General features: G+C 40.8%; 7 protein-coding genes, 2 non-coding genes and 3 pseudogenes across 9 annotated transcripts; 6 read left to right on the top strand and 6 right to left on the bottom strand.

Annotated features, from left to right (window-relative positions):
• Window positions 1-636: 636 nt before the first annotated feature.
• On the top strand, window positions 637-1,426 carry LOC121405449 (annotated as a pseudogene).
• Window positions 1,427-2,299: 873 nt separating this feature from the next.
• On the bottom strand, window positions 2,300-2,418 carry LOC121405471. The gene has a single exon (XR_005968589.1). It is a non-coding gene; the product is annotated as a 5S ribosomal RNA (ribosomal RNA).
• Window positions 2,419-2,821: 403 nt separating this feature from the next.
• On the bottom strand, window positions 2,822-3,254 carry LOC121405445 (histone H2B). Its single transcript, XM_041596139.1, has one exon. It carries the CDS (start codon window positions 3,231-3,233, stop codon window positions 2,862-2,864), a length of 372 nt encoding a protein of 123 aa, XP_041452073.1. The 5' UTR covers window positions 3,234-3,254; the 3' UTR covers window positions 2,822-2,861.
• A 163-nt stretch (window positions 3,255-3,417) lies between these two features.
• LOC121405454 lies at window positions 3,418-3,838 on the top strand (annotated as a pseudogene).
• A 701-nt stretch (window positions 3,839-4,539) lies between these two features.
• Window positions 4,540-4,928, bottom strand: LOC121405456 (histone H4). The gene has a single exon (XM_041596156.1). The coding sequence runs from the start codon at window positions 4,905-4,907 to the stop codon at window positions 4,596-4,598; it is 312 nt and encodes a 103-aa protein (XP_041452090.1). The 5' UTR covers window positions 4,908-4,928; the 3' UTR covers window positions 4,540-4,595.
• A 204-nt stretch (window positions 4,929-5,132) lies between these two features.
• LOC121405451 (histone H3) lies at window positions 5,133-5,564 on the top strand. The gene has a single exon (XM_041596152.1). It carries the CDS (start codon window positions 5,154-5,156, stop codon window positions 5,562-5,564), a length of 411 nt encoding a protein of 136 aa, XP_041452086.1. The 5' UTR covers window positions 5,133-5,153.
• Window positions 5,565-7,844: 2,280 nt separating this feature from the next.
• Window positions 7,845-8,734, top strand: LOC111070411 (annotated as a pseudogene).
• A 772-nt stretch (window positions 8,735-9,506) lies between these two features.
• On the bottom strand, window positions 9,507-9,625 carry LOC121405470. Its single transcript, XR_005968588.1, has one exon. It is a non-coding gene; the product is annotated as a 5S ribosomal RNA (ribosomal RNA).
• Window positions 9,626-10,029: 404 nt separating this feature from the next.
• On the bottom strand, window positions 10,030-10,470 carry LOC121405455 (histone H2B). Its single transcript, XM_041596155.1, has one exon. The coding sequence runs from the start codon at window positions 10,439-10,441 to the stop codon at window positions 10,070-10,072; it is 372 nt and encodes a 123-aa protein (XP_041452089.1). The 5' UTR covers window positions 10,442-10,470; the 3' UTR covers window positions 10,030-10,069.
• Window positions 10,471-10,631: 161 nt separating this feature from the next.
• On the top strand, window positions 10,632-11,068 carry LOC121405453 (histone H2A). Its single transcript, XM_041596154.1, has one exon. The coding sequence runs from the start codon at window positions 10,679-10,681 to the stop codon at window positions 11,051-11,053; it is 375 nt and encodes a 124-aa protein (XP_041452088.1). The 5' UTR covers window positions 10,632-10,678; the 3' UTR covers window positions 11,054-11,068.
• Window positions 11,069-11,758: 690 nt separating this feature from the next.
• On the bottom strand, window positions 11,759-12,147 carry LOC121405457 (histone H4). The gene has a single exon (XM_041596157.1). It carries the CDS (start codon window positions 12,124-12,126, stop codon window positions 11,815-11,817), a length of 312 nt encoding a protein of 103 aa, XP_041452091.1. The 5' UTR covers window positions 12,127-12,147; the 3' UTR covers window positions 11,759-11,814.
• A 204-nt stretch (window positions 12,148-12,351) lies between these two features.
• On the top strand, window positions 12,352-12,783 carry LOC121405452 (histone H3). The gene has a single exon (XM_041596153.1). It carries the CDS (start codon window positions 12,373-12,375, stop codon window positions 12,781-12,783), a length of 411 nt encoding a protein of 136 aa, XP_041452087.1. The 5' UTR covers window positions 12,352-12,372.
• The last annotated feature ends 1,969 nt before the right edge of the window (window positions 12,784-14,752 follow it).

The following is a 14,752-nucleotide window of genomic DNA, read 5'->3' as shown; positions in this document are numbered from 1 at the left end:
TGAAAGTATGCTATTTTTGGGTGAATATTTGCAGAAATGGATCAGAAATAATATTAAATGGAAAATCGTATTGATTTCCTTAATTAAAATGTCTTAAAATAGTATAGTTTTAAACATTTATATCTTTATAGCCCTAAATTCAATGCTGAACATACCCAGAAATAGTCATTTTGTACTCTATAGGGCTATCTTCAAAACGATATTAAGATACCATACTAAACAATATTTGAATATCTGCTTAAAGTTTTTCAAAGTAAATTGATCAAATTTTATGTTTCAAAAATAGGTTTTGCAAAATGAGCTAAAATTGTTATTTATAAATATTATAGAATCCAAAATATAAGAGTTGGATAACTAGTTGTCAAAGTTTGCACAGGTATTAAAAGTCGATAATGGACCATATTTACCAAATAAATTATTTAAAATAGAAATTTAAACATTTACGAATCTGATTCAATAAAAATGTATTTCCATTACTTAATAATAATATACTAAAAAGTAGAAATAAGTCAGACGCTCAATGAAACTTCTGCAACACAAATCACCAATGCTAAAATCATCTTCGTGCTGCCCTTCTACTCGCTTCTCATTCGAACAAGGGATAATTGGCCCCCGCCGCGTTCGCAACTAAAAAGTGTAATTTTGTAAAGAATAATGTCTGATTCCGCAGTTGCAACATCCGCGTCTCCAGTGGCTGCTCCACCAGTAGCAGCGGAGAAGAAGGTGGCCTCTAAAAAGGCGTCTGGATCCGCTGCGGCTACTGCAAAGGCAAAGAAGCCCACAGCTCCACCATCGCATCCCCCAACTCAGCAAATGGTTGACGCTTCGATTAAGAGCTTGAAGGAACGTGGCGGCTCTTCGCTCCTGGCCATCAAGAAATATATTACTGCCGAATACAAATGCGATGCCCAGAAACTCCCCCATTATCAAGAAGTACTTGAAGTCGGCCGTTGCCAATGGAAAGCTGATCCAAACAAAGGGGAAAGGTGCCTCTGGTTCGTTCAAGCTGTCGGCTTCCGCCAAAAAGGAGCCCAAGCCAAAGGTTGTGTCGTCTGTGGAGAAGAAAGTGAAAGCCAAGAAGGTGGTGTCATCGGCAGCAGCAAAGAAGACAGCAGCCCCCAAAAAAGCAGCCGGAGCCGGTGACAAGAAGATAAAGGCAAAGAAGACGGTCGCCACCGCTACCAAAAAGACCGCCGAGAAGAAGAAAACTGAGAAGGCAAAGGCCAAGGATGTGAAGAAAGCTGGAACCGTGAAGGCGAAGCCAGCAGCGGCAAAGGCCAAGTCGAGCCCTGCAAAGCCAAAACCAAAAGCTAAGGCTGCAGCTGCAGCGGCGTCTGCCAAGCCCAAGAAGGTGACGAAAAAGCCAGCCGCTCCCGCCACCGTAAAGAAGCCGAAAGCAAAGACGACGGCGGCCAAGAAGTAAATTGCGAAATTGTACACGTTTGGTGTACACGGTCGCATGCGAAATTTTAGATGATCGTACATCTGAAATTAATTTAAACAAGCCCTTTTCAGGGCTACAAAACTATATCAAAAGAGATACAAATTATCCGGCCGAGCCCCCCTTCATTTATAGACAATAACAGATACTATTTTAGATTCTTAGCCTGACAGCGAAAGAACATGATATTGAAAATGGGTTTGCTTTTAAAAATATTCTCGCAGCATTATTGGTTGCACAAGGCCTTATCAGCCCATATCGAAAAACGTTCACCACTCAATTTTTTTTGTATAGCTGGGAACATTATGGGGTCACCTTTTTTCGATATTTTGGGTGCCCAAAATCATCTGTTCATCTTATGAACAGAACCATTTGGTTTGAAAAGCTACCTTGAGACAAACTGTTGTGGCCTCATGTTCATACATACATATGTATGTACATATATCCATGATTCGTCCATGTTTCAATTTAAAAAACCTTCTGGGTAACGTATTCAGCGTAGTATGGTCGTTGGGGAAAGCCTGAGAGCTGAACGTTGGTTTTCCAAAACTGACAAGACTATTTTTAGTCCAAACGGTTCAACGAAACCGATACATTTTTCAAATGACTTGCATCTACTGGCAAGGATTGTATGGCTATCCTGCCCTTAATTTATTACTTTATTGAAAAGACAAGCCAAGTGCCGTTCGCCAGCAAACATTACGTTTTGATTACCTTTAGCTTTAATTTTCATTTAATATTCATTTTTCTATGTAGCTTTGCCAAAATAAGACTAAAGGCAACTGAAAATGAAAAAATGAAAAAAAAATAAATAAAAACGAAACGAAAAAGCGGTAAAAGGCAAAAAGTTGGTGACGAAGCCAACAACACGCGGTGTTCCCAAGCGGTCCCCCATCTAAGTACTAACCGCGCCCGACGCTGCTTAATTTCGGTGATCGGACGAGAACCGATGTATTCAGCGTAGTATGGTCGTTGGCGAAAGCCTGAGAGCTTAACGTTGGTTTTCCATAACCAATAAGACTATTTTTAGTCCAAACGGTTCAACGCCCAGTGTCTTACAATTCCAAAAACGTTCTGGGTAACCGAAGCTGTATTTGATTCCCATTGGTTCAAATCATACTGTACTACTGTAATCTCACGAGAAAAATTTTTGTTGACGTCGTATTGAATGTATCCTCTATCAATTGTATAGATATTTTTACATGCATTAAGAAATACCGTTGAGCTTCTTCTTCTTCTTAGTTTATTGGTCGTGAATTCTGTAAATTGCACCTTCGAGAAATTTATTGGACTGATTTTTTTATCCGCATTTTTAGCTAATTTTTATTCGCTTGTCAATATCGAAAATGGTGTTTCTTTGGAAAAATGTTTTGTGGCCCTGAAAAGGGCCTTTTGTCGTAGGTTCTGCAGAGAAACAGATTTACTTGGAGCTGGTGTACTTGGTGACAGCCTTGGTTCCCTCACTAACAGCGTGCTTGGCCAACTCTCCCGGCAGCAGCAGGCGCACAGCAGTTTGGATTTCCCGACTGGTGATGGTCGAACGCTTGTTGTAATGAGCCAAGCGAGACGCCTCGGCGGCAATGCGCTCGAAGATGTCATTGACAAAGCTGTTCATGATGCTCATCGCTTTCGACGAAATACCAGTGTCAGGGTGGACTTGCTTCAGAACTTTGTAAATATAGATGGCATAGCTCTCCTTCCTCTTGCGCTTCTTCTTCTTGTCGGTCTTGGTGATGTTCTTCTGAGCCTTTCCAGCCTTTTTGGCTGCCTTTCCACTAGTCTTGGGCGGCATTTTAGTTCACTTCCACGTATACAGTTTATGCTTTGCGGACTTAGCCGACAAGACCTTATACTTTTATTCGAGCAGTCAGTTCAAGTTGAGCATACAGGCGTAAAACCCACCCCTAGATTGAACTCCCCTGCAAGACGGAAAAGGTATATATACTGAGGGATCGGAATTTTAGACCAACATTCAACATTCGTTTGTGAACGTTTCTAGTGAAAATCAACAAATACTCGCAAAATGTCTGGTCGTGGTAAAGGTGGCAAAGTGAAGGGAAAGGCAAAGTCTCGTTCGAACCGTGCTGGTCTTCAGTTCCCAGTGGGTCGTATTCATCGTCTGCTGCGCAAGGGCAACTATGCCGAGCGTGTCGGTGCCGGCGCTCCTGTCTACCTGGCTGCCGTGATGGAATACTTGGCCGCTGAAGTTCTTGAGTTGGCAGGCAATGCTGCCCGTGATAACAAGAAGACGAGAATTATCCCTCGCCATCTGCAGCTGGCCATCCGCAACGACGAGGAGTTGAACAAGCTGCTCTCAGGCGTCACCATTGCTCAGGTGGAGTCTTGCCCAACATCCAGGCCGTTCTGCTGCCCAAAAAGACCGAGAAGAAGGCATAAATGTTCCAATAGCAACCTACACACAAACCCAAACGTCCTTTTCAGGACGACCAACCCATGGCTAAAGAACTAAGAGAATTTTCATAATTTATTATTCTAAAGTATAATCTACTTCGGCTTCATTACATATCAACGTGAAGACAATTTAAAAATAATTATTATACTTTTACATATTTATGCAGGCCAAACAGTCGAATTTCTGTTAATTGATAACGAAGAAGGTACCAGGGCCTACGAAAGTACAGTTGTGCTCGACTCGCCTGAAAGACGGCTGGGGGAGGGACCTTATTTCGTCTACCTACGCGTGTACCTTTTCCAGTGCATTCCGAACCCTATTTTACAAGGCGAATTATACCTAAGCAATATCCCTCGCCAGGTATGCGCACAATTCGGTCCTTTTCAGAACGACCAATCCATGGCTAGGGAATTTAGAACATTTTCATTATTTGTTTTCATTCTGAAGTACATAAAATGGGCCCAAGAAAGTACAGTTGTGCTCGGCACGTCTGAAAGACGAATTCTAGGGTATATAAATATACATATTTTCTCTCCGATCGCTTAGATGGGAGATGTTGGCTTGGCAATCGGTTAATTTGTTCTGCTATGAATCTTCCGTTACTTTATAATATTAATATCAACGTCTATTAGTAAAATTGAGTTCTTGAAAATATGCCTCTTTTAGATTATATTGTGGTCCTGAAAAGGACCGATTGTTTACTTTGTGGATACTTTTGAACAGCGGACTGTACACAGTTTCTTAGCCGCCGAAGCCGTACAGCGTGCGACCTTGTCTCTTCAGAGCATACACCACATCCATGGCTGTGACTGTCTTCCTCTTGGCGTGTTCGGTGTAGGTGACGGCATCACGGATAACGTTTTCCAAAAACACCTTCAGCACTCCACGAGTCTCCTCGTAGATGAGTCCGGAGATACGTTTTACACCGCCACGACGAGCCAAACGGCGGATAGCGGGCTTCGTGATACCCTGGATGTTATCACGCAGAACCTTGCGATGACGCTTAGCGCCTCCCTTACCCAAGCCTTTGCCACCTTTACCACGACCAGTCATTTTTCAATATGCTTGTTTCACTTTACGTATGTCAGGAACGAATGTTTAGTCAGGTAACCCTCTCACTGCTATTTATACCAAAACACCATGGAAAAACGAGTGAGCCCGAATGATGTGTGCATCTCGCTCGGCTGATCTCGCTCTCTCGTTTCAACCCTCCACCAGCACAGAAGAATGCTATATAAGCTAGCACTGGGTTCAGCGACAGCTTATTGTGAATTCGAATTTCAAACGTTGACAGTGAAAATGGCCCGTACCAAGCAGACTGCTCGTAAATCCACTGGTGGCAAGGCGCCACGCAAACAACTGGCTACCAAGGCCGCACGTAAGAGTGCTCCAGCAACCGGTGGCGTGAAGAAACCTCATCGTTATCGCCCTGGCACCGTTGCCCTGCGTGAAATCCGTCGTTACCAGAAGAGTACCGAGCTGCTGATCCGCAAACTGCCTTTCCAGCGGTTGGTTCGTGAAATCGCTCAAGACTTCAAAACCGACTTGCGTTTCCAGAGCTCGGCAGTAATGGCACTGCAGGAAGCTAGCGAAGCCTATCTGGTCGGTCTCTTCGAAGATACCAACTTGTGTGCCATCCATGCCAAGCGTGTCACAATCATGCCCAAGGACATCCAACTGGCCAGACGTATTCGTGGCGAGCGTGCTTAAGTCCACATTTCTTCGACAAGCGCATATAAACTTTATACAAATCGGTCCTTTTCAGGACCACAAATAACTTACATTGAGATTTTTTATTTCTGCATATGTGTATAGTATGTACAGCTGTTCAATGAAATAGTAGTGCCGGCACCTAGCCATTTTCAAAACTGCGACATTTTCAGTTATACTAATAGAAACGAGAAGGAACGTGTGAGTCGCTTCAGGGGAACGACTTACTTATACCCGTATTCAGTCAGTATATACATATTTGAGCTTATGATTTTTTAGAATTTTAGAACTAAAAATAAAAATTTTAATTTTTGCTATATCTGTTATCTACATCTACAATGTATATTCTACATCTGCCATGTAGATTATAGATGTATCATTTAAATTATACATCTCCTCCGCTGGCGGGCACTCGCGTACTGAACGAGGCAGAGTGTGCGAGCGAGTAGCGGGTCTCTTGCTGGAGGAGGTGGGGGTTTGTTTGCGGTTTGTTTCCAACACAAACAAAATATATCTGGAATACTTAACATACAACGAACCCGTCTCTCTACGATAATACTTGTCGTATTGAGTCCGTACGGTCTTTCAAGGATTTTTAGCCATTATAGTGCGAGATGGTCGGTGATGATATCGAACCTGCAGTCGTCGAGGTAGCATCGTAGTTTTCTGATCGCCCATATGAAAAATAAAAATTCTCTGAAAAATAGGAATCAAAAGGAATCAAAATAGGAATCAAGTCAAAATCTGGCGGTATTTGCTCAATATTCATTTCAAATAGATCAAACCAATAACAGCTGTTATTTTTACATTTTATTTATTTCCCACGCCCACCCCACCCACTTTTCCAATTCCTCATTTATGATGCGGCAGGTCATCTCATGTCGCTACATCAGTTGGCACCATATGTTAGTGTATACTAGATTTCATAATGTGACTATATACAAATATTGTTAAACCGTTTTTGTACCTTTTTTTTTCCAATTCGCAAAGTTTTGGGTGTCTGCTTTCATGTACAAACGTTGATGATGTGCTTAAGATTCTTGATCGGACTGAGATCAGAACCATTTCCTCTTTTTATTGATTTTAGGTGGTACATATGTATGTAGTATACATAGTAGTATATAGTAGAACTGATTAAACAAATTTTGAAATAGTTAATTAAAAATGTGTGTTAGCTCCGTAATAATAAGTGTATTGAATAAGATTAGATTGGTGCGATATACGTAGGTTTAAAGTTTTCATTTATTTGGGGAAAAAAACTATGATTTTGTCAGAAACAAATAGCTGAAGCTATGGAATTAGAAAAGAATAGAAACCCTTTTTATTTACTTTTTGACGGATTACATTGGTTTGTGAATAGCCTTTTAACGTAATTTTAGTATTATCCACGCTTTTCCAATGACCAATGAATTAAATGTTTTGAAATATCAAAGATATGCAAAGGCTTTTGAAACTACCAATGGAAAGACTAGTATGTAATAAAAGGCCGTTTAAAAATAGAAATATATGAACACATAATTTACAAAAGTAATGGGAAAATGTTTTTAAGACTTGTAAAAATTGCTGCAGACAACAAAATTTGTAAATATTGATGCTTTCGATTTTTACTTTGAGATTAATTAAATTGCCACTGCTATTTGGGTATGAAAGTATGCTATTTTTGGGTGAATATTTGCAGAAATGGATCAGAAATAATATTAAATGGAAAATCGTATTGATTTCCTTAATTAAAATGTCTTAAAATAGTATAGTTTTAAACATTTATATCTTTATAGCCCTAAATTCAATGCTGAACATACCCAGAAAATTGTCTTTTTGTACTCTATAGGGTTATCTTCAAAACGATATTAAAATACCAAACTAACCAATATTTGAATATCTGTTTAAAGTTTTTCAAAGTAAATTGATCAAATTTTATGTTTCAAAAATAGGTTTTGCAAAATAAGCTAAAATTGTTATTTATAAATATTATTGAATTCAAAATATAAGAGTTGGATAACTAGTTGTCAAAGTTTGCACAGGTATTAAAAGTCGATAATGGACCATATTTACCAAATAAATTATTTAAAATAGAAATTTAAACATTTACGAATCTGATTCAATAAAAATGTATTTCCATTACTTAATAATAATATACTAAAAAGTAGAAATAAGTCAGACGCTCAATGAAACTTCTGCAACACAAATCACCAATGCTAAAATCATCTTCGTGCTGCCCTTCTACTCGCTTCTCATTCGAACAAGGATAATTGGCCCCCGCCGCGTTCGCAACTAAAAAGTGTAATTTTGTAAAGAATAATGTCTGATTCCGCAGTTGCAACATCCGCGTCTCCAGTGGCTGCTCCACCAGTAGCAGCGGAGAAGAAGGTGGCCTCTAAAAAGGCGTCTGGATCCGCTGCGGCTACTGCAAAGGCAAAGAAGCCCACAGCTCCACCATCGCATCCCCCAACTCAGCAAATGGTTGACGCTTCGATTAAGAGCTTGAAGGAACGTGGCGGCTCTTCGCTCCTGGCCATCAAGAAATATATTACTGCCGAATACAAATGCGATGCCCAGAAACTAGCTCCATTTATCAAGAAGTACTTGAAGTCGGCCGTTGCCAATGGAAAGCTGATCCAAACAAAGGGGAAAGGTGCCTCTGGTTCGTTCAAGCTGTCGGCTTCCGCCAAAAAGGAGCCCAAGCCAAAGGTTGTGTCGTCTGTGGAGAAGAAAGTGAAAGCCAAGAAGGTGGTGTCATCGGCAGCAGCAAAGAAGACAGCAGCCCCAAAAAAGCAGCCGGAGCCGGTGACAAGAAGATAAAGGCAAAGAAGACGGTCGCCACCGCCACCAAAAAGACCGCCGAGAAGAAGAAAACTGAGAAGGCAAAGGCCAAGGATGTGAAGAAAGCTGGAACCGTGAAGGCGAAGCCAGCAGCGGCAAAGGCCAAGTCGAGCCCTGCAAAGCCAAAACCAAAAGCTAAGGCTGCAGCTGCAGCGGCGTCTGCCAAGCCCAAGAAGGTGACGAAAAAGCCAGCCGCTCCCGCCACCGTAAAGAAGCCGAAAGCAAAGACGACGGCGGCCAAGAAGTAAATTGCGAAATTGTGCACGTTGGTGTACACGGTCGCATCCGGAATTTTAGATGATCGTACATCTGAAATTGATTTAAACAAGCCCTTTTCAGGGCTACAAAACTATATCAAAAGAGATACAAATTATCCGGCCGAGCCCCCCTTCATTTATAGACAATAACAGATACTATTTTAGATTCTTAGCCTGACAGCGAAAGAACATGATATTGAAAATGGGTTTGCTTTTAAAAATATTCTCGCAGCATTATTGGTTGCACAAGGCCTTATCAGCCCATATCGAAAAACGTTCACCACTCAATTTTTTTTGTATAGCTGGGAACATTATGGGGTCACCTTTTTTCGATATTTTGGGTGCCCAAAATCATCTGTTCATCTTATGAACAGAACCATTTGGTTTGAAAAGCTACCTTGAGACAAACTGTTGTGGCCTCATGTTCATACATACATATGTATGTACATATATCCATGATTCGTCCATGTTTCAATTTAAAAAACCTTCTGGGTAACGTATTCAGCGTAGTATGGTCGTTGGGGAAAGCCTGAGAGCTGAACGTTGGTTTTCCATAACCAATAAGACTATTTTTAGTCCAAACGGTTCAACGAAACCGATACATTTTCAAATGACTTGCATCTACTGGCAAGGATTGTATGGCTATCCTGCCCTTAATTTATTACTTTATTGAAAAGACAAGCCAAGTGCCGTTCGCCAGCAAACATTACGTTTTGATTACCTTTAGCTTTAATTTTCATTTAATATTCATTTTTCTATGTAGCTTTGCCAAAATAAGACTAAAGGCAACTGAAAATGAAAAAATGAAAAAAAAATAAATAAAAACGAAACGAAAAAGCGGTAAAAGGCAAAAAGTTGGTGACGAAGCCAACAACACGCGGTGTTCCCAAGCGGTCCCCCATCTAAGTACTAACCGCGCCCGACGCTGCTTAATTTCGGTGATCGGACGAGAACCGATGTATTCAGCGTAGTATGGTCGTTGGCGAAAGCCTGAGAGCTTAACGTTGGTTTTCCATAACCAATAAGACTATTTTTAGTCCAAACGGTTCAACGCCCAGTGTCTTACAATTCCAAAAACGTTCTGGGTAACCGAAGCTGTATTTGATTCCCATTGGTTCAAATCATACTGTACTACTGTAATCTCACGAGAAAAATTTTTGTTGACGTCGTATTGAATGTATCCTCTATCAATTGTATAGATATTTTTACATGCATTAAGAAATACCGTTGAGCTTCTTCTTCTTCTTAGTTTATTGGTCGTGAATTCTGTAAATTGCACCTTCGAGAAATTTATTGGACTGATTTTTTTATCCGCATTTTTAGCTAATTTTTATTCGCTTGTCAATATCGAAAATGGTGTTTCTTTGGGAAAATGTTTTGTGGCCCTGAAAAGGGCCTTTTTGTCGTAGGTTCTGCAGAGAAACAGATTTACTTGGAGCTGGTGTACTTGGTGACAGCCTTGGTTCCCTCACTAACAGCGTGCTTGGCCAACTCTCCCGGCAGCAGCAGGCGCACAGCAGTTTGGATTTCCCGACTGGTGATGGTCGAACGCTTGTTGTAATGAGCCAAGCGAGACGCCTCGGCGGCAATGCGCTCGAAGATGTCATTGACAAAGCTGTTCATGATGCTCATCGCTTTCGACGAAATACCAGTGTCAGGGTGGACTTGCTTCAGAACTTTGTAAATATAGATGGCATAGCTCTCCTTCCTCTTGCGCTTCTTCTTCTTGTCGGTCTTGGTGATGTTCTTCTGAGCCTTTCCAGCCTTTTTGGCTGCCTTTCCACTAGTCTTGGGCGGCATTTTAGTTCACTTCCACGTATACAGTTTATGCTTTGCGGACTTAGCCGACAAGACCTTATACTTTTATTCGAGCAGTCAGTTCAAGTTGAGCATACAGGCGTAAAACCCACCCCTAGATTGAACTCCCCTGCAGACGGAAAAGGTATATATACTGAGGGATCGGAATTTTAGACCAACATTCAACATTCAACATTCGTTTGTGAACGTTTCTAGTGAAAATCAACAAATACTCGCAAAATGTCTGGTCGTGGTAAAGGTGGCAAAGTGAAGGGAAAGGCAAAGTCTCGTTCGAACCGTGCTGGTCTTCAGTTCCCAGTGGGTCGTATTCATCGTCTGCTGCGCAAGGGCAACTATGCCGAGCGTGTCGGTGCCGGCGCTCCTGTCTACCTGGCTGCCGTGATGGAATACTTGGCCGCTGAAGTTCTTGAGTTGGCAGGCAATGCTGCCCGTGATAACAAGAAGACGAGAATTATCCCTCGCCATCTGCAGCTGGCCATCCGCAACGACGAGGAGTTGAACAAGCTGCTCTCAGGCGTCACCATTGCTCAGGGTGGAGTCTTGCCCAACATCCAGGCCGTTCTGCTGCCCAAAAAGACCGAGAAGAAGGCATAAATGTTCCAATAGCAACCTACACACAAACCCAAACGTCCTTTTCAGGACGACCAACCCATGGCTAAAGAACTAAGAGAATTTTCATAATTTATTATCATTCTAAAGTATAATCTACTTCGGCTTCATTGCATATCAACGTGAAGACAATTTAAAAATAATTATTATACTTTTACATATTTATGCAGGCCAAACAGTCGAATTTCTGTTAATTGATAACGAAGAAGGTACCAGGGCCTACGAAAGTACAGTTGTGCTCGACTCGCCTGAAAGACGGCTGGGGGAGGGACCTTATTTCGTCTACCTACGCGTGTACCTTTTCCAGTGCATTTCCGAACCCTATTTTACAAGGCGAATTATACCTAAGCAATATCCCTCGCCAGGTATGCGCACAATTCGGTCCTTTTCAGAACGACCAATCCATGGCTAGGGAATTTAGAACATTTTCATTATTTGTTTTCATTCTGAAGTACATAAAATGGGCCCAAGAAAGTACAGTTGTGCTCGGCACGTCTGAAAGACGAATTCTAGGGTATTTAAATATACATATTTTCTCTCCGATCGCTTAGATGGGAGATGTTGGCTTGGCAATCGGTTAATTTGTTCTGCTATGAATCTTCCGTTACTTTATAATATTAATATCAACGTCTATTAGTAAAATTGAGTTCTTGAAAATATGCCTCTTTTAGATTATATTGTGGTCCTGAAAAGGACCGATTGTTTACTTTGTGGATACTTTTGAACAGCGGACTGTACACAGTTTCTTAGCCGCCGAAGCCGTACAGCGTGCGACCTTGTCTCTTCAGAGCATACACCACATCCATGGCTGTGACTGTCTTCCTCTTGGCGTGTTCGGTGTAGGTGACGGCATCACGGATAACGTTTTCCAAAAACACCTTCAGCACTCCACGAGTCTCCTCGTAGATGAGTCCGGAGATACGTTTTACACCGCCACGACGAGCCAAACGGCGGATAGCGGGCTTCGTGATACCCTGGATGTTATCACGCAGAACCTTGCGATGACGCTTAGCGCCTCCCTTACCCAAGCCTTTGCCACCTTTACCACGACCAGTCATTTTTCAATATGCTTGTTTCACTTTACGTATGTCAGGAACGAATGTTTAGTCAGGTAACCCTCTCACTGCTATTTATACCAAAACACCATGGAAAAACGAGTGAGTCCGAATGATGTGTGCATCTCGCTCGGCTGATCTCGCTCTCTCGTTTCAACCCTCCACCAGCACAGAAGAATGCTATATAAGCTAGCACTGGGTTCAGCGACAGCTTATTGTGAATTCGAATTTCAAACGTTGACAGTGAAAATGGCCCGTACCAAGCAGACTGCTCGTAAATCCACTGGTGGCAAGGCGCCACGCAAACAACTGGCTACCAAGGCCGCACGTAAGAGTGCTCCAGCAACCGGTGGCGTGAAGAAACCTCATCGTTATCGCCCTGGCACCGTTGCCCTGCGTGAAATCCGTCGTTACCAGAAGAGTACCGAGCTGCTGATCCGCAAACTGCCTTTCCAGCGGTTGGTTCGTGAAATCGCTCAAGACTTCAAAACCGACTTGCGTTTCCAGAGCTCGGCAGTAATGGCACTGCAGGAAGCTAGCGAAGCCTATCTGGTCGGTCTCTTCGAAGATACCAACTTGTGTGCCATCCATGCCAAGCGTGTCACAATCATGCCCAAGGACATCCAACTGGCCAGACGTATTCGTGGCGAGCGTGCTTAAGTCCACATTTCTTCGACAAGCGCATATAAACTTTATACAAATCGGTCCTTTTCAGGACCACAAATAACTTACATTGAGATTTTTTATTTCTGCATATGTGTATAGTATGTACAGCTGTTCAATGAAATAGTAGTGCCGGCACCTAGCCATTTTCAAAACTGCGACATTTTCAGTTATACTAATAGAAACGAGAAGGAACGTGTGAGTCGCTTCAGGGGACGCGACTCTACTTATACCCGTATTCAGTCAGTATATACATATTTGAGCTTATGATTTTTTAGAATTTTAGAACTAAAAATAAAAATTTTAATTTTTGCTATATCTGTTATCTACATCTACAATGTATATTCTACATCTGCCATGTAGATTATAGATGTATCATTTAGATTATACATCTCCTCCGCTGGCGGGCACTCGCGTACTGAACGAGGCAGAGTGTGCGAGCGAGTAGCGGGTCTCTTGCTGGAGGAGGTGGGGGTTTGTTTGCGGTTTGTTTCCAACACAAACAAAATATATCTGGAATACTTAACATACAACGAACCCGTCTCTCTACGATAATACTTGTCGTATTGAGTCCGTACGGTCTTTCAAGGATTTTTAGCCATTATAGTGCGAGATGGTCGGTGATGATATCGAACCTGCAGTCGTCGAGGTAGCATCGTAGTTTTCTGATCGCCCATATGAAAAATAAAAATTCTCTGAAAAATAGGAATCAAAAGGAATCAAAATAGGAATCAAGTCAAAATCTGGCGGTATTTGCTCAATATTCATTTCAAATAGATCAAACCAATAACAGCTGTTATTTTTACATTTTATTTATTTCCCACGCCCACCCCACCCACTTTTCCAATTCCTCATTTATGATGCGGCAGGTCATCTCATGTCGCTACATCAGTTGGCACCATATGCTTAGTGTATACTAGATTTCATAATGTGACTATATACAAATATTGTTAAACCGTTTTTGTACCTTTTTTTTCCAATTCGGACAAAGTTTTGGGTGTCTGCTTTCATGTACAAACGTTGATGATGTGCTTAAGATTCTTGATCGGACTGAGATCAGAACCATTTCCTCTTTTTATTGATTTTAGGTGGTACATATGTATGTAGTATACATAGTAGTATATAGTAGAACTGATTAAACAAATTTTGAAATAGTTAATTAAAAATGTGTGTTAGCTCCGTAATAATAAGTGTATTGAATAAGATTAGATTGGTGCGATATACGTAGGTTTAAAGTTTTCATTTATTTGGGGAAAAAAACTATGATTTTGTCAGAAACAAATAGCTGAAGCTATGGAATTAGAAAAGAATAGAAACCCTTTTTATTTACTTTTTGACGGATTACATTGGTTTGTGAATAGCCTTTTAACGTAATTTTAGTATTATCCACGCTTTTCCAATGACCAATGAATTAAATGTTTTGAAATATCAAAGATATGCAAAGGCTTTTGAAACTACCGATAGAAAGACTAGTATGTAATAAAAGGTCATTTAAAAATAGAAATATATGAACATATAATTTACAAAAGTAATGGAAAAATGTTTTAAGGCTTGTAAAAATTGCTGCAGACAACAAAATTTGTAAATATTGATGCTTTCGATTTTTACTTTGAGATTAATTAAATTGCCACTGCTATTTGGGTATGGAAGTATGCTATTTTTGGGTGAATATTTGCAGAAATGGATCAGAAATAATATTAAATGGAAAATCGTATTGATTTCCTTAATTAAAATGTCTTAAAATAGTATAGTTTTAAACATTTATATCTTTATAGCCCTAAATTCAATGCTGAACATACCCAGAAATAGTCATTTTGTACTCTATAGGGCTATCTTCAAAACGATATTAAGATACCATACTAAACAATATTTGAATATCTGCTTAAAGATTTTCAAAGTAAATTGATCAAATTTTATGTTTCAAAAATAGGTTTTGCAAAATGAGCTAAAATTGTTATTTATAAAT

The sequence above is a fragment of the Drosophila obscura genome, unplaced genomic scaffold (genome assembly GCF_018151105.1).
Source record: "Drosophila obscura isolate BZ-5 IFL unplaced genomic scaffold, ASM1815110v1 contig_96, whole genome shotgun sequence".
Classification (NCBI taxonomy): Eukaryota; Metazoa; Arthropoda; class Insecta; order Diptera; family Drosophilidae; genus Drosophila; species Drosophila obscura.
The sequence above is the reverse complement of the archived record's forward strand: the minus strand, read 5'-3'. Positions and strand labels throughout refer to the sequence as shown.

What these genes read in the sequence shown, in the direction of transcription:
- LOC121405455 (XM_041596155.1), bottom strand. Translation starts at nt 10,441, where the DNA reads ATGCCGCCCAAGACTAGTGGAAAGGCAGCCAAAAAGGCTGGAAAGGCT.
- LOC121405456 (XM_041596156.1), bottom strand. Translation starts at nt 4,907, where the DNA reads ATGACTGGTCGTGGTAAAGGTGGCAAAGGCTTGGGTAAGGGAGGCGCT.
- LOC121405453 (XM_041596154.1), top strand. Translation starts at nt 10,679, where the DNA reads ATGTCTGGTCGTGGTAAAGGTGGCAAAGTGAAGGGAAAGGCAAAGTCT.
- LOC121405451 (XM_041596152.1), top strand. Translation starts at nt 5,154, where the DNA reads ATGGCCCGTACCAAGCAGACTGCTCGTAAATCCACTGGTGGCAAGGCG.
- LOC121405452 (XM_041596153.1), top strand. Translation starts at nt 12,373, where the DNA reads ATGGCCCGTACCAAGCAGACTGCTCGTAAATCCACTGGTGGCAAGGCG.
- LOC121405445 (XM_041596139.1), bottom strand. Translation starts at nt 3,233, where the DNA reads ATGCCGCCCAAGACTAGTGGAAAGGCAGCCAAAAAGGCTGGAAAGGCT.
- LOC121405457 (XM_041596157.1), bottom strand. Translation starts at nt 12,126, where the DNA reads ATGACTGGTCGTGGTAAAGGTGGCAAAGGCTTGGGTAAGGGAGGCGCT.